The 22,845-nt window shown below is 49.7% G+C and overlaps 1 protein-coding gene across 4 annotated transcripts; it reads left to right on the forward strand.

Annotated features, from left to right (window-relative positions):
* The first annotated feature begins 9 nt into the window (after nucleotides 1–9).
* Nucleotides 10–22,537, forward strand: ZIC4 (Zic family member 4). 4 transcript variants are annotated; one of them, XM_032346358.1, is made up of 6 exons: nucleotides 10–27; nucleotides 2,678–2,931; nucleotides 6,555–6,639; nucleotides 13,312–13,929; nucleotides 18,505–18,823; nucleotides 20,933–22,537. In XM_032346358.1, coding segments are annotated over exons 3-6 (1,008 nt in total). In that variant the 5' UTR covers nucleotides 10–27; nucleotides 2,678–2,931; nucleotides 6,555–6,569; the 3' UTR covers nucleotides 20,934–22,537. The 4 variants fall into 4 exon arrangements, with proteins under 4 accessions (XP_032202249.1, XP_032202240.1, XP_032202259.1 ...); XM_032346349.1 differs by lacking the exon at nucleotides 10–27 and having other exon boundaries at nucleotides 1,878–2,931; XM_032346368.1 differs by lacking the exons at nucleotides 10–27; nucleotides 2,678–2,931 and adding an exon at nucleotides 3,133–4,385.
* Nucleotides 22,538–22,845: the final 308 nt, after the last annotated feature.

The following is a 22,845-nucleotide window of genomic DNA, read 5'->3' on the forward strand; positions in this document are numbered from 1 at the left end:
TTGGCCCGCCCGCCTCATCAATCCCAGGTATTGTAAAGCGCTTGACATCCCCTTTTGACAAACAGGGCTGCCAGGAGTAGCAACTTTTTTTTTTTTTTAAGCCAAATTTTTCCCTCTTCTCATGGAAAAATTGTTTCGCCACGATTCCTTTTCCTTCTTGCAGTCATATACACTCTCTCCTTTTATCCTCCCTCTCTCTTCCATTCCCTCTGCTTCTCCCATTCCCTCTCACTCTCTATTTCTCTCTCTCTCATCTCTCTTTTTTCCCTATCTTGTCCTTCTTCAAACCTGCTCTTAGCTGATCGATTGAGCTACTCGGGGCGTCTCCGAGAGTAGGAGGTGGGGATGGGGCTGGTAAACACAGGCACTTCCAGAATGTCCCGATTCAGCAACTTTCTTTTCTTTCTTCTCCCCTCTCTTCCCCAGCCCCTTCAAGGGCAGCAAAGGAGGCTTTTGTTATTTGCTCCTTTTGAAGTTTGCTTCCCTCTAGCCTTGTCCCCCTCCTGTTCATAATTTAAGATCTCGGTAGCACACGGGCACTTGGCTAACTATTTAAAAGAAATGTGATTTCTCAGGGTAATCGGTTGCCTCATTTTCTCACTTTTAACAGATCGATAAGGCTTCCTGCTCTCCCCGCCCCCCCCCAAAAAAATAAGCACAGGTGGAAGAGAGCTTTTAACTTTCCAAGTTGTTGAGGCGGCATTTTTTGTGTGGGGGGGAAATTGGAAACATTGTTGCGGAGTTGGTGGGAGTTTTTTTTTTTTTTCTTCCTCTCCAGTGTTATTCTTTTTTCTTCCTTTTCCCTAGTCTCCCTGGTCTGCCCCCCACTAACCCCCTCCTTCTGCACTCCTGTTCCCAACCGAGGCCCCTTTCATTCAGGTAAAACTGTAAATTTCCCAAACTCGCCATTGTTCTTCAATACTGCCCAAAGCTCTCTAGAAATCCCCGAATACTTTTTTGGTATTTAAATCCCCGATAGATAGGACCAATGTAAATTTTGTGACATTCAAACCTTTTCTGGTTCACAAATCAGTCACCCTTGTCACAGTTATTGAAATTCCGCAACTCGCCACACCAGGACGGTGGAAAAAGCGGGCGCGGTCTTTGTTGCCGACCAGGCTTTTGATCGCCAGAGAAAATTTACTTACCTTCAGATGAGTGAGCAGAAAAAGAAATAACACTCCCTTTGATTTAGTTAGGAAAATGCAGACATTTGGATTCAGTGCAAACATACAACACTCGCTTGTTTTCGCGATGCGGCCCTCGATTAACCTGTCTTTGCCCAGCGCAAAGTCTATTCAACAACTGCGCGTAGTTGCTTTTTGTCCCGTCCACAAAGAGCCATTGACTATATATTAAAATGATTGTTGAAAGGTAGAGGAGTATGGCACTTAAAAGCAGGGGGAAAAAAAATCCCTGTGACTCAATCAATTAAGGCGGGCAACATTTATGCATTTCAAAAAATGCACGCAGATGCGGGGGGTTGGAGGATGAAGGTTGCATTTCTCGCAGCTCTGTTTAAAACCCAACAGCCCGAGCCGGGCCGAGGGTTTAGCTGAAGCGTCTGCATATTCATTAGGTCTAATTATTTTCTAGTAAGGAAAACACAAAAAGCCAAGAGTCGGAATCCTTCAATTTGCCCTTTGTTTCTAACTTCATTTGGCTTCTTTGCAGCTGAATCAGAGCCCTAAACTCTTCTCAGACAAAGAAACCTCAACTCATCCTTTCACTGGCGGCCCCGTTGGGAAACTCACCAGTTCCCCAGCGAGAGGAAAATGAAAATGAATATTTTTTGCCTAGTCGCCCGCGCTGGCCACACCGGCTGGAGGAAGGCAGGGTCAGTGTCGGCCTCTTCTTGCCTTTTTAATTTTCTGGTCTTTTCATCGACTAGATTCTCGCTTGGTGTTGGCGGGCTGAATTGCCCTTTCCCTGGCTCTCTCGGCTCAAAACTCAACTTCTGTATCTGGGATGGTTTCCCGGTGTCTGAAGGGACCTGACCAGCATTTGTACTTATTGTGCTGGGAAATAGAAAATTGAGAAAGAAAAAAAAAAATCATATGTTCTGCTCCAGCAACAAGTCTGAATATAGCAGCCCAGCATTCCCCGCCAACTTTGAGTGGAACCAGTATGGGGAACAGAAGGAAAAGGCTAGGGCTCAAGGGGTGGTTTTTCAAAACAAACAAACAAACAAACAAAAAACCACACAAAAAAAAATTAAAAAAAACTATTACACGGTTTGTTCAAAAAGATGTATCAGAACTACTCAGTTTTCTCTGCTGTCTACAGAGGAAAGTTGAATCTTGCCTCCACTGCAGTTGTAAAAACCTTATTTGCAAGGAGAAGTTTTCTCTAGAGGCTGTAGTGCTCTCACTAGGGAGAACAAATATTGAACCCACCTCGCCTGCCGTTCAAAAAAGAAAAAAAAAAAAAAAAAACAAGGGAGGGGAACTGAGGGGGAATGGTAGCCATTGGGAGGGGGAGAGGCAAAGTAATTCTTCAAAAAAGAAAAGTCAGTCTTCTCTCTCCAGTCCGTGGAAAATCCAAGGGGGACGTTGACAAGAGGGTATTTTTAGGAAACGCTTCCAAATATACAGGGTAAGAGTGAATGTGAGGGAAAAAAAAAAAAAAGTTGTGGGTTGTAGAAGTTATCAAGTGGGATTTGCGGCGCTCTCTGCAGGAAACGCAAGCGGCTCCAGTTCAAAGCCACATGCACCAACGTGACATATAAGCCATTAAAATATCATCCTGACGGCTCATTTCTGCTTCATCATACATTCCCTAACTGCTTCCCGAAAGCTGGAAAAGGAGAAATGAAGGATGACCGCCTCGCTGGAACCACAAAAGAGAGGCTTGGAGGGGTTTGTGGTTCCCCCTCCGCCACCCCAAAGTGATGTGCAGAAATGAGGAGATCCCGGCAACAGGTGGAGCAGGGTAAGTGCCTGAGTCCAGGGGGCAGATAGACCGAACCTGTACCGCCAGCACCTGGGTAGCAAGCGCCCTTAGCGGGGCCAGTGGCACCCAAACCCCACTGGGGAAAGAGGCCCAGCTAGACTTTCTCCCCATCCCCTCCCTCATTAGCCCCCCAACCGTGAGTATATGCCCCACCCCACTGACACTGAGGGGAGGGGGGCCCTACCGCGGAGGGGCAGCGCTGGGGATGAGTCCATCTTTTCTTCCCAGGGAGGGGGTGGGCAAGGAGGACGAATGGGGCTCCCACTGGCACCCGGACCTAGAGCAGCTCGTTGCCCACCCGCCTATCCTCCCCTCCTTGTAAATTGCCTGGGTGCCCTATTGTGGGCACAAGAAGAGGAGTCGTGGAGTAGAGCTTCCTTTGCTCCAAGTGAGCGGGACCCTCGCCAGGAGAAGGGCCCTGCATGCAGCTTCTCTCCCTGCTCCTGGAGGATGGCAGGGCGGGAGTCGGCTTCCCCTTTCCAGGGTCAATGAAGCTAAGTTAGCCTGGCAGGCAGCAAGATGATGGGACTTCTCCGCCCCAACCTGACGGCAGATGCCGGCTGGGTCGGCGATGGGGCCGGGATCTTCGCCCTCGCGCATCCTGGTTCTGCGGCAGAACGTTGACCGCTGGGATACGCTCTCTGCGCGCGGCTGGCCATGGGTTTGGGATTTGGATTTCTTTCTTCCAAATGCGAGCGAGGGCTATGACTAGCTCTCTGGGGGAGCAGGCCGCAGCAGCCTAGAATTCTGGGCACTACCTTAGACATCTAGGGACACAGGAAATTAGGGACAAGTGAGGCGGGAACAGAGTTGGTTTGTGAAAGAAAGCTAGGACTGCCTCAAATGGTTGACCGGGAAGTTTGGGGTTGATGAATGAGGTAGGCTGTCCGTGGGGACAGCTGGGAGCCAGCGAGGTCTTGGGAATGGAGAAGGGGCATTGAGGGGCTTCACCTTGGCCGGCACTGTCTGCAAGAGACTCCCTTTGGATTCCAAGGTCACATTCCGACCCTCTTATGGACATCGTCGGCCTCAGAGCTACCCAAATCGAGGCACCAACTTCCTTCCCTCTATCTAGCTGCGGGCAGGTAGGGGTGCAGTCGTGTTCAAAGGGAAGATTAAATGTCTCCGCTGATCCTTCAGGCAACTCACTAACACAGACTCTACTCTGGGTATGCGAAGGTCACTCAACCTTCAGCCCAGAGCAGGGAAACCCAAGCTAATTCCTCTAGGGAACAGAAGAATGAGAAAAGGCCAGCACACAACCCAGCCTTGCTGCCCGACTTCCTGGGGCTGGACAGCCGGATGGAGGGAAGTCGGGGAGATGCCGGGGCAGCTGGCAACAGCAGGCCGCCAGCAGAAGCCCAATGTCTTTTGGGTTTCTGCTTGAGAGCTCCCAGGCTGGCTGAAGGGCTCCTGTTCTGCACCCGCCCCAGGTGAGCTGTGGCTAAAAGGCGGGCTTGCCTTTGCCTGTGTGCCTGCGGGTTAATCAGTGTGGAGCAGCATTGATGGCTCGGGGACTGAAATCTCTGGTTTGGGAAATGGACTGTAGGTGACCTCTGACCTTGGGCAGGCCTGCCGCTGTCTAGGGAGACTTCACAAGGTACAGCTTTGGTGTTCCCCTAAAGAAAAATGGTGCCTTTTGCGTATACCCAGGGGCCCACCTGCTTGGCTCTCCCCCAGAAAGATCGATTTGGCTGGCACTCCCTCCTCTCCTCAATGAGTGAGGAGGAAGGTAGATTCCAATAAGTCTCCAGGTTGTGCTCTGACTCCTGAACAAGTGGCCCCCGGACTATGAGGAGACAAATCAGGAGCAGTCATTTGAGGAAAACCTCACCAGGCATTTTCAGAGCTTTTATATCTCTAGGTTAGTGGGGATCTTAGGTCCAGGGTCCCAGGGATTGCCCCCATATTCTTTCATCCCACCTTCAGTGAAATAACTGGCTTGCTCAGTGGACTTAGAGTTTTAACCAAAGGAGACAATTTTTCACTCTGATTCCCTACACCAGTCTAGTGATGGAGCTACTACAGAGAAGCTTACAGTGCCAGTTGCCAGTCCAAAGTCCAGCCTCTGCATTTGTTGGCATGCCTGTGGGTTTGTAATGCACAAAAGACTGCCAGGATCAGGGCAGGGTAGAAGTGACCCAGGCCTCTTAAGAGGGGAGGGGAGGGACTTGGGCAGCATTGTTGGTGGATGGGCCTCTCTAGAGAAACTCACACCCATTTCCCTCTGAGGCAAAAAAGTAAATTCTATTAGTTCCAACCAACCAGGACTTTTCCCGTGCCAGACATCCTGCCATGAGGAAATTTTAGAGCGGGTATGCCCAGCATGCCACCTTTCTGTAGGAATGTAAAGTTGGGCCTCCTTTCTTTCCTGATTTGTGCAGGAAGGAGCTTATTATTTGGAGGGACAGAAACCTTTTGGTTAGAAAGAATTGAAAATAAATAAAACCCTCTGGGAAAAGGTGAGTCTATCCCCCGCCCCCACCCCTCAGGCTTAGACCTAGAAAAGAAGGGAGATGGAAGGGTGAAAACACACAAGCTAGTTCAAACCCAGTTTGGGGGTTGAGGGAGAAAGAAAGATCTTTGAGCATAGAGAATTGGAAAGGCTTTGAGATAGCAGAGCCCCATTTGGATTTGGCCTGTGGTTCAACAAGTTAAACAATCGCTTGTTCTGTGGGCTGGAGTGTCAAGACAGGCAGACGTCCTCATTGACAGAGGGCGTGCTGTGTTTGTCCAGCCTGAGACCTTTTCAATGACTGTTTGTCTTTCTAGGCCAAGCGAGGGTTGGGGCTGGGTGGATCGACTCTGTTTTGCTGTTCCACTGTCTTTAACGTTGCCTGACAGATGCAAAGGTCCTCAGGATGGGTTTCAGGCTTTAAGATGGCCAAAGCCTTGGTAGCATTAACCACAAAGTGAATTTGATAAGGGATGCAAATATAACAGGGGAGGTATTTCTTAACTAAGAAGTGAAGATAACTAGGACCAAATGATAGAAATGATACGTTTTTTTCTATTATGGTGAATTTTATATTAGCTTCAAAAAATCTACCAATGATGATTTCCAAATGGGTTTGGAGGTGGAAGTCATATGACGGTAAATGTTCCCATACCACTATGGGCAAGATGTACAAATTTACAAGGAAATTTCTCTCTTCTTAATTCCAATACTTGTACCTCAGTTTTTAACCTGATGTCCCAGAGGACACACAGCCCTCTCCATTACATTTCACTAAATTCAGAAAACAATGGGAATTTCTCATAGAATAAATTTAAATTCTAGAAGTCAGAGGTGTTTGAATGCTGACTTGTGCTTAAATTCTATCTACAAGGGAAATCGACAAATGAGTTACACCAGAGAAGTATCTAGTAGGGAAAAAGATTTTTAATATATTTTAATCACAAAGGCTATGTCATTTTGCAATAAATATGGGTAGTTCCCAGCAGAATCCTCTTCTTTCACTTTTATAAATTTGAAAATGGTCTATGAAAGACTGGAAAGACTCTTCAGACCAACACTGATACATTCTGGCCTCACAATCTTGCCATACAAACATGTATAAAATTGTTTCACGAATGACTGTCCCTTTTTTCTTCCCAAACAGGTTCAAAGTCAGAAAATGAGATACAAGACTTCCTTGGTGATGAGGAAAAGATTACGGCTTTACCGAAACTCCCTGAAAGAGTCTAGTAAGTTAAAATCCTCTTTTGAATATTGGTTTGTTTAAGTTATTTTTTTAAGTGGGAAGTTTTGTTTTTTCTTTTGGTTATGTTGGGTTGTGAGCTTGGAGGTGTTTCTTGAGTTCCAATGAAACTGAGAACAACACCTTGGTGTTTGATGCATTTGCACACAAATCAGCTACACAACGTCCCACCAGCAGCCAGCTAATCCCCCTCAATGCCTACTCATCTGGACATTCTAGAATTAATATTTGACGACTCTCTCATTGAAACAACAACCCCTGACCTTCTGTAGTTCCACTGTCACATTATTCTATGACATATTCATCTTGGATTCATTTCCAGACGATTTGATTGGAATGAGGTTTGACATGTATTGGCTTCCATGAAAGGAGCAGACTTTGATCTTGGTGATGGGGTTTACATGATATGCATCATCTTTACCAGGGACACCAGCCTTCTGCAATGTGGCAGCAACTATGTTCCCACAATGTGGTGTCTGAACAGGGAGTGACTGACAGCTGCTCTGTCAGGAATACCTTCATTGTGAAGAATTTAATTTAATATTCCATTTAGAATAAGCATATGATTTAGGGTTGGGTGTTTTCCCTTCCAGGCGCTTCTAGTTTCCCTCATTTCATTCAACTACACCACCAGCTGATGGTTGCCTCCAAGGTATTCCCTTGTTGGAAGGAAAAGCAACCTTCTTAACAAAAGTTAAATGGACAACTCAGGAAATAGCTTTCTTCTATTATTTTGAGATAATTTGATGGCAGAATTCTCAAGAGACATGTGCTTATTATGTAAATTCAGTTGTTTTAATTCCTCAGTGCTGTTCTGGAAGATCCTTTCACCATGCTTCTTAATCTTTTTTTTTTTTTAAGATTTTATTTATTTACTTGACAGAGACAGAGAGATCACAAGTAGGCAGAGAGGTAGGCAAAGAGAGAGGGGGAAGCAGGCTCCCTGCTGAGCAGAGAGCCTGATAGGGGGCTCCTTCCCAGGACCCTGAGATCATGACCTGAGCCTAAGGCAGAGGCTTAACCCACTGAGCCACCCAGGCACCCCCCCATGTTTCTTAATCTTTTGTTCAAAGATATTTTGGAGAACCTTTGCTTGGAAATTAAATTTTATCCAAGTATATATGTTTTCATACTCAGTTCCATTAATGATGATTAAAACCCAAAATTCCATAGCAGAGGAGAGGAATAGCTTCCTCTATCTCCAAAATCTTAGATCTCATCTCCTTTGTACAATTTGGGCTAGGACATATGGTGGGCTCCTGGGTCTTAAGTTATTTATTTATTTTTCATAGACTAGAGACAGCCTCTCACTGCAGGAATCTAAAGTCTGTCTGTGAATAGCCTATAAAGAGACTTGTCCCTTGTTTTGGTGATAATCTGGCTAGAAACAGGGAAAATGGACTGAACAAGTGACAGCAGATCTAGATGCAGAAAATTCAGACAAAAAGGCTTGCTCTTGGCCAGGCTCTGTGCAGTGGCCATCAGCTCCTGGGATCCTGCTCGAAGCATAACCTGAAACAGATAATCATTATTTAGCATTTCTTAAAATATCAAAGTAGAAAAATAGCCCAGCTATTGATCTGAAATCTCTCCTATTTCTTTCCTTCCAAAGGAGAGAGGTCAGACATTCCCTATTGAAGTCAGTAATGGAAGGAGCTCTGGCAGATGGTAGGGCCACCAAATGTCATATTTCTATACAACAGGCTGAGGTGAACAAAGGTGCTTAGGGCAGGATTCTGGACACTGGATAGATTTTGGGGTCTGGTGGTTGAACTTATTCCAAACAGCCCCCTACAAAAGCCTCCACTGCTTCTTTGCCTTCTGCTGAAGATGTCTGGGCTGCAGAATATGTCTCTTTTTTTCCTGCACATCAAGCAGGAAAGTGAACTCAACAATGCTGTAACCCCCAGCATGGTTAGAAATACAATGCTCAGCCAACCATTTGGTACTGGGAGTCAAGGTGGTGAGATAACTTTCAGAAAGAGAGGAACAGCAGTCTTCAGCTTGCCCTATCAAGTCAATGAAATCTGGACTCTTTCTTTTCTTTTCTTTTTTAAGATTTTATTTATTTGTTTGACAGAGATCACAAGTAGACAGAGAGGCAGGCAGAGAAAGAGGGGGAAGCAGGCTCCCTGCTGAGCAGGGAGCCAGATGCGGGACTTGATCCCAGGACCCTGAGGCAGAGGCTTAACCACTAAGCCACCCAGGTGCCCCTGGACTCACTCTTAGCTGACACTGGAAGACTTAAAGAAACAGCTCTGAAAACTAAAACATTTCTCCCTGCCATAAGTTCCCCACCTGTCATCTACAGTTACCCGGATACTGCTTTAGAGCTTTTTTCAGAGATATGCCTTGAAGATCCTTATGTAATTACCCTGAGTTCCCTGTCTATAAATGCTAGTAGGTAAAATGGGTTTGTTTTTTCCTCCATGTCTCTGTCCCTGGGAAAATGTTCCTTTGGGAGAATTCCTGGCCCCATTTCTGTATTTAGCCAACATGTGAACCATGTGGCTCCAAGGAATCTGTAAGGATCAGGCAGCCTTAGTGACCTGCAGGTCAAGTAACCTCTGGCTACTCAAGCAGCATCTACCCTGGATGGGTCCATATGTTTTTAGTACTTCAAGAGAATGCTGCATCTGGGAAGGAGCTCTATGGGGCCAGGCTACTGTCAATGAATTTGGCTGAATCAGACCTATTTGCCCTTTCACTGTTGGCACAAAAAGCCACACACATGTTGAAAGTTTTTCAAGGGTAAAGTTAGTATGGGTATGCAGCACACTAACACTCTACAAGTAGAAAACCTCTGCTTCTTATCCCCAGAGTCTACAAAAACAGTGCTTAGAATTCAGGGGTCCACAAACTTGGAAGGGGAAAATTTTATCTTTATTTTCACCACCTTCTAATGTATAGTTACAGTTTTTTTTTTTCTAATACATGTGTTGTTAACAAAAACAGGACTATTAGAGTTCACTGGCATCACAAGGCTTCCAAAAGTGCCCATGGACTAAAACAACCTAAATATCCCTGTTTTCTGCTGTTATTCAAAGCTTCTGATGTAGTGAAGTCATGGTATATATATTAAGGGATCCATTTTTGTGCAAATCAGAGATTTAATGAAAATAAAAGTGGATGATGAGTTTGATAAACATCCTAAACAGTAGGTTGCAGATCACGGAAGTTCAGGTGGAAAGGAAAATATTTTAATTGCTGGACTACTGCTGAAGTATCCCTGCACTTAGGCCTGAATGCTACAGGAGAAGCTGACTAAGCTCTATGTTGAGAGATGGTTAGGAGAAACAGCTGCAGAAGGGACCCCAGGGAAGAGCACACTCCTTTTGGGTTGGGGGGGTTATATTTTTTCTGGGAGGTTTGGGGGGGAAGGTTGTGTTTGCTTGTTCATTTGTCCTTAAAAGGCCTTCATGAGTTCAGCCCAGACTTGCCTAAATAGCTGCAACATTCAACAGACATCTGAGTTGGGGGGAGCCTTGAAACCCTTCTAAGACCCAGCCTGACCATCATGTTGAGGAAGGGAAAACAAGACAGGGGACAAGAGAGGAGGCTTCTGTGAGCAGAAGGGTAAATTCCAGAAAGTGAGAGTATGGGAGAAGGTAAAAGATGAGAAGAAGACAAGTCCTCAAAGTCTAGTCTCAACACTAAGTAGAAGTCCTTGGTTTCCAGAGCAGAAGGAATTTGGCTGTCAAAAGCACTCCTTCAACATTTTCTTCTCCCTTCTCTTTTCTCTTTTCTTCTCTTCCCTTCCCTACCCTGCCCTGCCCTTCCTTCTTCTTTCTTTCTGTGTTTTGTTTTATTTTGTTTTAATGCTAAGGCATCATCTATTGGTTGCATTGCATAAGCTCTTCCAGACAGCCAGAGGAACAGAAAGACCTGGACTTGTCAAAGCTGAGGGAAAATGTGGACGTTAATCCCTCCCTAAGATGCGACCCAGAGCAGGGAACAAAACATTAAATGAAGAGTCTCAAAGAATCTGCCAACCATTATAAATAAGTTAATTATTTTTTTTTAAGATTATATTTATTTGGCAGAGAGAGACAGTGAGAGAGGGAGCACAAGCGGGGAGGATTAGGAGAGGGAGAAGCAGGCCTCTCACCACGCAAGGAGCTCCACAAGGGGCTACATCCCAGGACTCCAGGATCAGGACCCTAGCCAAAGGCAGATTCTTAAGGACTGAGCCACCCAGGCACCCCTAAGTTAATTATTTTTTTAATTTTAAAAGAAACCCTCTTTACTAACTAGGAAACGTGTAAGAATAGTTCTTAGTGCTGGCGATGGGTGGGACAGCTCAGTCAACTCCCAGTCAGACTTCCTTGCAATCTATCCAAACTTCTCACATCTGCTAGGGATACAAGGTGTTTTACTAAATCCTTAAAACTTCTCTTAAAAATCCAAACCTTTCTCTGCTCTGGAGTCGCTTTCTATGGCTTCTAGGGAAGCCCAAGTACTCAAGTTGGCATTTTTGGCTACAGAGAGCTAGCCAGGCAACACAGCGAGCAGCCCTTTAAATCGCCAAGCTGTGCAGCCGGCCCTAGCCAGTCCGCAGCGCAAACAAAGAACACTTGGCTAGACTAGGCCGAAACGGAAAGGGTTTTTTTGTTTGTTTGTTTGGTTGGTTGGTTGGTTGGTTTTTTGTTTGTTTGTTTGTTTTCCCCGCCGGCCAATCCCCACCCCAAAACTGTGGACCCTCAGCGCCGGAGGGCGTCGCATGAGAACAGGCCGTGGGTCCGCAGTCCCTTGCACAGCCTGGGCGGGGAAACTTGGCGTCCACTCTTCTCAGAGCCCTGAAGGCTAGCCAGGAGAGAGGCAGAGACTCCGGCCGCAGGCAACAAGTGGTGAGAGCTGAAACTGCAAGTGATCCCCAAGGTCCTTTCCCAAAGGCTCCGTTTGGCGGCAGGGTACAGAACTCAAGCCCGCAAACTGACTGGGGAGACCACCCGGTGAGGGAGGACCTGTTTCTCCTTGCAGCATTCCCCTCGCCTTTGTTTCTTTGGCCACCCGGTCCGCGAGACGAAGGGATTTGTGGCGAAGAGGATTCTTAGCCTCCCTTGAGAGGGTAGCGTCTTGAGAGGGTAGTGGGTTCGAGGTCTGCATCTCCCAGGTCATCACTGCCTCAGGCCCACTTTGGCTTGAGTCTGGGCGGGAATCTTGGGCTGGTACTTGCAAGGAGCTGGCAAGGCCAAGTGGAAAGAATAGAGTCGGGAGGAGGGAAAGGGGAGGAAAGAATAAAGAATTCAAGGAAATGAGAGAGAGAAATGAAGGACACAAGAAATTTCGGCGACAGCGAAAAAATAAAGCCCAAAGGCTGCTAGGCTAGGAGTTCGTCTGCTCCGGGTCGCATAGTCTGCAGTCCCTGGAAACAGGCCCCCTCCTCCTCGGGCTCCTGGGACAAACTGATGAATCAGGCCTCCATCCTCGCGCGCCCTGAGCTGCCCTTCAGCCCCGGTAAGGCTGGATCTGCCCGTCTAATAGTCCGAGTTCTTTACGTACAGCGCAACACCCCCTCCCTGAAGTCGTGGTGAAAGAAGGCAGAACCCAGCCCCGCTCACTTCTAGGAGCAGTGAGGCAGAGCCGATCTACTCAGCTTTCGAGAAAGGAGGGGGAGGGGGCTCAAGAGGAGAGAAAAGAATCCGTGCCCGGGTCAGAGCGCATGAGCAGTAGGAGCATGAAATGCTGGGGGTAGGGTGGGGTGAGGTGGAGATGCGCGGGAGCAGGAGTAAGAGAGAGAAAGAGGGAGAGAGAGAGAGAGAGAGAGAAGGGGGGTTGTGTGTGTGTGTGTGTGTGTGTGTGTGTGTATCCGCGTGCGGCGGGACCTGTCATTGCTGACGTCGGGCAGGGCTGCGGGCCAATAGGCGACCTAGGTGATTGTTCCTCTCCGCGGGCCCGGGCCGTGGCCCGGAATCTCTATTCACTTCCTCACGCGTCCCGCTGCTACCTCTGTAGTGTACTGGATTTCAAGTAGACATTAAAGACCACGGGGAGTGGGTGGGGGACACAACCCTAAACTTGAGGGGAGAAAAAAAAAAAAAACTTTGCATAAGTTTCTTTGTGGTTGTTCTTTCCTCTCCCCGCTGTCAGGTGACTGGTGTGAACCGCCTGACCTAAGGGAGCTCTGGGGAGCCCGGGATGGGATGTAGCAGGCCGCGCTTTCCCAGACGAACTAGGCACTGAAATTAGTATATATGATCCGGAGGCTTCCGCACCACCACCACCTAAAACATCACCATTTGCCTCACGTTCATTCCCCCGCAGGGCTCCGAGACCCCGATCGTCCCAGGGAGTTGGCTGCCAAAGCACGCTTGGGGCTCAGGTCGGACTCCCCTGGAGCAGAGCCCGGGGCCCCCCAGAAACCCACACACTCAGCACTGCGCGCCCTACTGCCCTTTCCACCTGCCCCGCAGCCTCCATCCTTCTCGCGCTCATGGAACGGCAGGGGGCTCTACCGAACTGCCGCCCAGCCTGTTCGCAGCGGAGGCGCTTGGCCTCTCGCTGTCCACTCCGTACGCTGCCGCCTCTGTCTGGCTCCCGGTCCCGGTGCTGACGGCAGAGGCCGTAGTGTGGCTGGGCTGGGCCTGCCCCCCGGGGCCTGGTGGAATGCTCAGCCCACGCCGCCCGTTCTCACGAGCGCTATTTGTCTCGACAACAGGTAGCAGCTCCGGACACCATGGCCCCCAGCTTGCTGCCGCCTCCAGCCCCTCGGTGTTCCAGGGCCTTCAAGAGCAGCCGCCCCAGGCCTCCCCCAGCGGCACTTTGAACGGACTCCTGCGTCTGGGGTTCCCTGGAGACATGTACGCGCGACCCGAGCCCTTTGCGCCAGGGCCGGTGGCCCGCAGCGACGCCCTGGCAGCTGCCGCGGCCCTGCACGGCTATGGGGGCATGAACCTGACCGTGAACCTCGCCGCGCCCCACGGTCCCGGCGCCTTCTTCCGCTACATGCGCCAGCCGATCAAACAGGAGCTCATCTGCAAGTGGCTGGCAGAGGATAGCCCCGCGCCCCCGCGCCTCTGCTCCAAAACTTTCAGCACCATGCACGAGCTGGTCACGCACGTCACGGTGGAACACGTCGGCGGCCCGGAGCAGGCCAACCACATCTGCTTCTGGGAGGAGTGTCCGCGCCAGGGCAAGCCCTTTAAAGCCAAATACAAACTTGTAAATCACATCCGCGTGCACACGGGCGAGAAACCCTTCCCCTGTCCTTTCCCGGGGTGTGGGAAGGTCTTTGCTAGATCAGAAAATCTCAAAATACACAAAAGAACTCACACAGGTCAGTATTCGGCACTGTCTGTCTCGTCTGGACCCTCTGGGGAAGCAGGCGGCCTCTTCTGGGCCCTCGGGGCTGGATTTCCTTCCTCAAGTTCCATCTGGGAGGAGGGGGGATTTCTTGGTGTTCCATGAGCCAAGTCCATAAAATATTAATTATGTCCTTCTATTAGAATCACGGAAGTTTCCTGAGGCTGTGTGTGGGGAGGACAGTGCAGGATTTTTGCTCTTGGGGAGGGGGCAAGTGTGAACGTGCTTGGGTCTCTGTGTGTGCAAGTGTGTGTTCCCTATCATCAAGTTTGATTTTTCAGGTTTTAAAATGGTACTGTTCCTCAAAGTCGTAAAGACATAGAACCAATTTAATTTTCCTGATCTATTTAGAATCCTGTCGAAGGTACTCTTCCATGGGGTGGCTGACCACCACCTGAACTGAGGGGGCATGAGGCAGTTGGTGCCTTTAAGATTTAGGGTCTCGTGGGCTAACTTTGCCCCCGTTTGGGAGCCTTGGTGACCTGACACTTGGGACATTTGACAAACCTTTTTGCTTCAGCAGAGATCCAAGGAGACTCATCTGCCTTAAATGTCATTTACTGAGCTGTTAAGTGAAATGGGGACATGTGTCAACCGCATCTGTTAGTTGTAGTTAAGAAAAGGAGCCTGCTCAGGAGCATGCAAAGTTGAACTCCTCTGGCCAGAAGCATCTCTAATTAATGCAATTGCAAGGAGAAAGTTTTCACACTTCCCAGAACAGCCTGTGAAGTTACATTGATTAGTTTAGCAGGCAACGTTGTACTGTCCCTAGCTAGGGTTTTCCTCACCCAAACTCTCTGGAAGTTTAAGAAATCAACAGTTCCCCTCCTCTATGGGGGGCGGGGGGTAGGAGAAGGGAACTAGTGGGGAGAGAAGAGGATGAAATAAGTTTCAGGTTGGTGCCCCACTTCTCTTACTCTCTTGGAGCTCTACCTTACTCACCTCTATTCTTGGTGGAAATATCTGCAAGCATTAGTTGAAGAACTCCCCCAGGCTGGCACAGCTGGGGAAAGAAATTTGCAAGCCCGGTTTCTCTCCCAAACCTTGCATGTCAGGGAAGGTCCCTGGCCGTGACACTGGCACAGGAGGAATCCAGACCAAAGTTCACTCTTAGTCTCCTACTTTAATTACATAGCATATCTAGAAATGTACAGTTTTTCCCTACTGTTTCCAGTATCCTTCCCCCCACCCCAGGCGCGCAAGCATTTGTTCCCCCTTCCCAACCTCCGAATTTTATCCCGGGGGAGGGGAGAAGTGAGGTCCCATCACCTCCCACAGTCTCGCTACTCCAGGAGCTGACGGCCCGTACTGCGAAGATAGACACCCAGTCCTGAGCCAGAGAAGGAACTCATTTTTAATGACAGGGTTTTTTTTAAACAAACAAACTTTTACTGCTCTTTGCCGGCCTACTGTTTGAAGTCCATGAAGCAGAAAATGGTTAAATTCTTAGTGCAATCGACCTACAGCAGAGAAGCAAGTTCAGTGCGCCTGGGCTGGCTCAGGTTTGCGTCTATTCAGGACAGAATTCTAAGTGCGTCCTTTCCACTGGCAGTCCTGATTCATTATCGCTGGAGTTTAAAAAAAAAAAAAAATCTACTGAGCCTCGCTTGCTCCGGCGTTTCCTTCAAACCCCCCTCCTAAGTAATGAAAAGAGAGAGAGAGAAGAGAAACAAAAAACAAAATGTTTCTCAAATGGCAATAGACCTCACTACAAATTATTCATGAAGACAGTTCTCGATTCAACAGGAAAATAATTGCCTTTTCAAATATTAATGGCGTTTCATTTCCTCGAGTCGCGGAAGCGGCGAACAGGAGCTGATTTCTCAAGAGTTGAGATTCTTCCGGATCTGAATCCCGGGCCTGGCTTCGGAGGCAGCTGCCCCAAGCCCATGCCGAAAGGTTTCACTTTGTGGCGGTCACAGCAATCCCGGAACAATGGTGCCGCCGCGAGGGAGATGCGGGCCAGTCGCCGCGCTCCAGCCGGACCCCGCCGCCTGCCCCCCTTTCGGGGGCCCTCAGCTGGGGGATTGCCCCACCTTCCTAGACAGTCTATAGAGAGAGGCAGGGCTGGGTATCCAAGGTAGAAAGAGTCTGCGCCGGGACACAGACGCTCGATAACCTGGCCCAGCCACAAGTGCGAGAAAATGGCGCTAGCGGAACTGCGCCGCAGCTTGCGAACTTTGTCAGGCGGGCTTGGCGCAGGGCCGGGGAGGAGGCCTCTCCCGGGTGCTGAGCCTCAGGGAGGGGACTCCGGGCCTTTCAAGACTTAACCCCGGGCTAAGGTTGAGGCCGCTCGGGACCCGCTGCAGGGCCCTAGCCTAACCCTGCCTCTCCACATCTACCCACCCACCCACCCTTCTAGGGCGCAGCGCCCAGGTCTGGTGGGAAAGAAGGGGGCGGGATACAGTGCATTGGGGGTGGGAGTGGGGGCGCGTTGTTAGGCAAGGAGTCCAGGGAGCCTCCTGCAGCTGGGGAGAGGCCGGGAGGGCGCGGGGCAGGGGGCGCGGCCTCACCTGGCATCCCTGGGGCCTCCGAACTTCCAAGCTGCTCGAATCACCTTCAGTGCCCTGTTTTTTCCCTCTGCTCCTCGTCTGGGATGAAATCATTGTTTCTGTTTTACATGAATGTCCAACGAGGTGCCCACAAATGGGATAAGTGTGTGTGGGAATATTTGGGGGGGGGGGCAATCAACCTCAAATTCTATTCCTCCTCTGTGTTCTCAGCAAATCTTGTTTTCTTTTGCAGGCCCTGAACTGCATGGTTCTTGTAAGTGATTTTAGAAAGAAAAGAAGGAAGGGAGAAAGAAAAGTTTTAGTTTTGCAGATGCCAAAAGGGATCAGAGGGGAGAAAACAAGGGGCAAATAGGGAAACTGATGTATTCTCCATCTTTCTCGTTTTCGTTTTTGTTTTTAATAAAATGGTACCGGCATGCGGAGAAATGGCAGAGGCCAGCACCGCCCAGTGCTCCACTGTACTAGCAGTACTCCTGCAGGGTCAGGACGCAGCGACCGGTCGGTGCCAGAACCCTGGGCTCACCATCCGCAGCTGCACGGAGGCGAGGGTTGTGCGCAAACCTTTGACTCCGCCTGAGCTGCAGCCTGGCTCAGCACTAAGTCTTTGTTTGTTCAAACCTGCCCCAAAGCACCCGTCTTTCCTGCAAGCGGCGGGAGAAGCGACCACAAAGGCAACAGTCCTCCAGCCATGCATCTCTTTCTTAGCCAGACGCTTGGTAGCCTTTCTCTCAATCTAGAGCGCCCAGTGGCATCCATTTGTTTAAGACGCCTAGATACTTCCTCCCCACCTTTCCACAGCATCTGCAGCTCCAGCAGGAACCTGGGCTTCCAGGTTCTTGGGGTCTTTTCCACCCCTACATTCCAGCGAATCCAGCCGCCGGTGAGCTCCGGGATTGGGGCTCGGTCCTCGGCGAATATTTCCACCCTAACGCGCGCTCGCGCCTTCCCGCGGCTCTACAGGGGATCGCACCGCGGATCCGAGCCCCAGGCGGGTCTACCCTGGCCGCCCGCTTGTCTTCCTGGCCTGGTCTTATCTCAGCAGCTGCGCTCATCCGGAAACCGCCGAGCTCAAGAGTACGATTACGCGAGAGGCCTCGGATCCCGCTTGGCCCAGGGAAACCCTGCAGCGCCCGTCTCTCAGTTCAGACCTGCGAGGCCCGACCGCCGGGCGTGGGTGGTCTGGGGAGGCTACTCGACCTCTCAAGTCATTTTGGACTGGGAGAGCCGGCTGCCCGCGGCAGTGTCTCCGGGAGGCCGCTAGAGCAGCGTAATAAAATATTATTGCCGGCGCGCGTAACTGGAGGGATTCCGGACGGTTTAGGCAAGATTTGAAGAATGCTGCTAAATGTTTGCCCTCAGGGGGTGGAAGGGAAGGGGGAGGGGGCTCCATTTCCCGTAAAAATCGCGTCTGAAGTGAATCATTGCTCAGAATACCTTTCCCTGCAGCACGAATCCACATTATGCATATGCCGTATGCATGGGCTGCGCATCTTTAAATTATTCCATCGCCTTGGCGTTTGCACAAAACCTACTTTAGGAAACAGTTTGGGCCACGGTGGGGTGTGCGCGAGGTGAACCGCTGGATGGTGTGTGTGTTTGTGGGGGGGGGGGAGAGAAACGTTTGGCTAGAACCAGCAACTTTAAATTAAGCCGATGCTAGCTCCTCAGTCAACTTACTTCGGGCAAAGGTACTTCTTGGCCCCGGGTGGGGAAATTTGGAGGAAAACAACCGGAATGGATCACGATGGAAATTCGACAAAGATGGAGTCTGTGTCGCTCCTCCTCCTCTGTACCCTCCCCCACCACCCCCTGGCCCAGGCGGGAGAGGGGGAGGGGTGGCGGCGTGCTGGAGGAAGCTCGGTGCGCGTTATGAGCGGGAGAAGGGGGTGCTGGTCCTGAGAGGCGAAAAGGAAAGAGGTTTCTGAAAATCTTCTGTGGGTCTTTTCTAAAAAATGAAAGAGAAATTGAGAAGGGCGGTGAGGCCGGGCCGGGGCCAGGACCCACGCACGCTAATGTCTCTGCCTTGCCTCCACCAGGGGAGAAGCCCTTCAGGTGCGAGTTCGAGGGCTGCGAGCGGCGCTTCGCCAACAGCAGCGACCGCAAGAAGCACTCGCACGTGCACACGAGCGACAAGCCATACACGTGCAAAGTGCGCGGCTGCGACAAGTGCTACACGCACCCCAGCTCTCTGCGTAAGCACATGAAGGTGCACGGGCGCTCACCGCCGCCGCCTAGCTCTGGCTACGACTCGGCCACGCCGTCTGCCCTCGTGTCGCCCTCGTCGGACTTCGGCCGCGAGCCCCTGGTGGCCTCCTCGGCGGCGGCGGTGGCGCGTGGCGCCGAACTGAGCGAATGGTACGTGTGTCAGGGCGCCGGCCCCGCCGCAGCTGCCCCCGGCGCGCCCCCAAGCCCCCAGCCACCACCTGGCCCAGTCGCCGCCACCGCCTCCGGTAGTAGGGCTGCTGCTGTGGTTGCCGCTTCTGGTACACGGACTGCTAGTCTCGGCGGGGTTATTGAGGCTTGAAGAGAGGGTGAGGAAGAAAGAAAGGAAGGGAAGGAGGAAGAAAGGAAGGTAACCATTAAAGGTTGTTAGAGTTCGTATAGGGTATTGATACAATACCGTTATTTTGAAATATAAATATGTAAATATGGTTCCCATATTTATTCCACAGTGACACCCAGCACCCTCCACCCACTTACAGAGACACCCTCGAGACTGGGTGGCGTGACCCCAGTGTTCGTGTAGAGAAAGTACAGAAAGATTCAGGGAGAAGGGGGAAAAGACACATTAGAAGAATTTATGTGCAAACTTGGCAACTGCAGGCGGTGAAATTAAGATCACAAAGTCCTCTCCTGGTTCACAGAATGAGAAATGTTTTGCTCAAGGCCTGGGTGGCTCGGATTGCCACCCCTACTCTCTCCCCAGCCCCCATTTGGAGTCTCCTCCAAAGTTGCAATCGCAGAAGGTGGCAGAGGAAATTCTGAGCCGATATCTTGCCTATTTCCTTCTACTTTTGCCTCTCTACATTTCCCCCCTCCTTCAGCTATTGAAACAAAAATGCACAAGCCACAGATCCTAATTTTTCCAACTACTTATACAAAGGAGACCAAAGGGAGAGGGGTTTAAGCACCCAACCCTAGGCATCATGTGCCACTCTCCCACAGACTGGCTCAAGCACATAAATTTATCTGTTTGCCTGTCCGTCTGCCCCGTATACATTTTATACTGGGGTAGGGTGTGAGTCCTAACAACAGAAAATGCAAACAAAAGAGTGCTAGATGGGCTTTTGGATTCAGTACTCTGAAGACTCTGAGGACCAATCACCCTCTTCCCACAACACCCCACCCCCTTGTAGAGGTGCTGCCTGTGGAATACTGTGGGTGCTTGGCACTGGGGGTACAGAGTGGGCCAATGACGTCACAGAGCCAAGGCCTCCACAGTGAAGGGATTTGGCCTAGGCAATAGTGTCTGGATAAATCACACCAAAAAAACAAAAAACCCAAACCCAAAACAAAACAAAACACACCTCACAGTTGTTGGTCTTATTTTTTAAAAAGCTGTGCATGTGGTGGGGCGTAGACAAGAGATGCGCTGCAATGATACATATTTTAAAGGTAAACAACCAATGGATCTAGATTGAATGTGTATTCTATACGCTGTGTACCAAGTCCCCAGATAAAGAACCAGATGTTGGTGGCAGAGGAGAGGAAAGTCTTTGCAATTGTTGCCCTGCAGGGGAGAAATCAGGGCCTGTTTCCCAGTCTACCACCCTCTGCAGGGAGGATGGGGCTACCCTAAATCCTTGCTAACATGAGGGAGGAGGGTAGAAAGAAAAAGAAGGGTGGAAAAAGCTTTGGTAGCCCTATCCCGATCCCTTAAGAATTTAGACATAGGTAGGGCAGTGGTAGTCCCACCTAGGGGGAGCCCCCTAGACAGCCCAACAAACAAGTCCTGGTCCTGCCACTCTGCTGGGTTTTCTTCTACACTCTTCTCTTCAGACACTATTAGACAATTTTCACTCCTGCCCTGCAGCCCCATTTTCATCAGATAAATGATGTCCTAACTGTAGTGGAATTATTTTCATTATCCCTAATAAAAACCAGAATATTCGAAATATATCCTTAGCGAATCCATTCTTGTGGAAGTGGTACTGCAATCCCCTCCCCCACCCCCTTACCCATACAATAGAGTCCAGAGGCCGCCTGGCCAAGGGCAGGCGGTCTGCGGCAAACAGCTCGTTCCCATCGGGAAACGACCGCCCCACCACCAAGGTGCAAGAGGGCATCTGAAGAACTTGCTTCTTCTGACGTTACAAAATTCTCCCCTCTCCAAATAGGATTCATTTCTTTCTCTAATATTTCTGGACCGCGGTTTGCGTTCTACTCCAATCCAAAATAGTAAAATAAAATAAAAATGCTTGGTCGGCCACTAATCGCCTTTAATTTTTCATTTGCTTGTTACAGATGTCCACCGCGTTGCTCGCAAGGTAATCTCGCCCAACGCAGCTGAGCGCCCGCATCTAGCGCCTGCGACATCAAAGGGTCCGCGCACAAAGCAATGTTTCTTCGCCACGGTGCATCTTCATGGTAAGTTAGGATTTCTATGGCAATGGGCAAGTTGCACTGAAATCCTGAAAGGCCGAGCCTGGAGCCCGTCCAGGCTTTTCATTAAGGACATAATATTTACGTCTAACAGGCCTTTTTTCTTGTGTATACAAGTATATATTTTTGTTTGACGCGGACTAAATCATTTTCATTTAATTTCCGGTAAACAAAACCCACGCGAATGGGCACTTGTTCCCGATCATAATAAAAATGGATAATAATGTGAGGGAAGAAAAGGGCCGCTTGAATCGCCGCTCAGCCCTCTTTGTTTCTGCTTTCTGCGGTGATCAGAGGGCGCATTTGGGTTTGATGGCGAGTTTCTAAAGGCGAGGAAATGGTTTGTAAGAGGGGAAAGAAAAGGAGAAAGGTCTAATCAAGCTCGGGTTGTTCAAAGAGTCGGGTTTTGGGGTTGAAAGTGTGAGTTTGACGGTGCATCAGCATGCCGCGTTAGGCTCGCCATGGAAATGCGCGCGGGGAGCGGCCGCTTCAAAGGCGGCACACTTCACTGCAGACACTCTATTAAGATACATTTGCGCTGACCTTTGCTTTCACGCCATTTAATACTGTCACTGCGTTCTCCAGTATATACTTCCTCTTTGGGACCAGCCTTGCCCGCGTTTAGGGGTTCACCCCACACTTCTGTGGGGAGGGGTCGCTTCTGTGCCAGGGACGCCCTCAGGAGAGGGAGGAGCCGGACTCCGTACATCTTGACTGCGCCCCCAAGAAGCTCCAGGGTCAAGAGTAAATAACTTCAGGGCAATCTCAGAAGCTTAACAAATGAGCATCCCCAGCTCCATTTTGTGCAAAGCGCCTCTCCTGCAACTTGAGCAGGGTGGAGGCCTGAATTTGAAAGGCACTTGTGGAGGGGGCACTCTGGATGAGGTCGGTGGTGGAGTTCAGACTGTGCCTTTGGGACATTTCCACTCTGGCCCCCAGAGCAGCCCATTCTGCCCCTCCATACCAGAAATCTCTTGCAGCCCCTGCCTCACACTTGTTTCTCCTTGGCATGGGGTATAGGATACCCCTCAGGCCTACTCTGGCCCTGGGCATGAACTCAAGAGCCCAAGGCCAAGGGGATAGGGAAGATGGCAGGAAAGTTAGAAGTCCATGTTCCCTTAATTGTCTTGTTGTTTATTTTATCCAAGTACCCCAGTGAATAGGGGAAAAATAAACACGGTGAAAAAAAAAATCAAACAGTAGAGTCTTCTTTAGTGCCAGTCCTTGTGGTTGAATAAAAAGGATGGTCCGCTTTCTATTGAGCTGAGAAATCTTTGAAGTGGGAGTTATTATCTGAGACATTCCTGCTTGTCGTCCTAACAACGCTGATGAAACGTAAAAGGTTCTTTGTCAGCGATTTGTTCTCCTCTCTGTCAAACTCCCTCTGCCCCGTTAGTTTCAAACCGTTTCTAAAGAGATAAAATCAAACTTCTCTTAAAAAAAAAAAAACAACAAAAACATGCACACTACATCAACTGATAACTTTAGGACTAAGTCCTGCTACAGAAAAAACAAAAGCGACACAGAGACATCAGGTCCAAGGTCTGTGAAGGTGCACAGATGTTGAGGGGGCCCTTTACACTGGCTCTGGAACGGGGAGAAAAGAATGCAGAGAAGGTGTAGGCAGAGGGTACATACCCCAAGGACACACTGTGTGTCTGCTTCTCTCTGCACTGGCCTGCACTCATCAGTCCCATCGGGGTACTTGGATGAGCCTCCTTGGGACCCTCCTTAAACTCCCAATATTCTTACCAACCATCCTTGGAACCTAAGGC

This window comes from Mustela erminea, chromosome 1, assembly GCF_009829155.1.
Source record: "Mustela erminea isolate mMusErm1 chromosome 1, mMusErm1.Pri, whole genome shotgun sequence".
NCBI classification, from domain to species: Eukaryota; Metazoa; Chordata; class Mammalia; order Carnivora; family Mustelidae; genus Mustela; species Mustela erminea.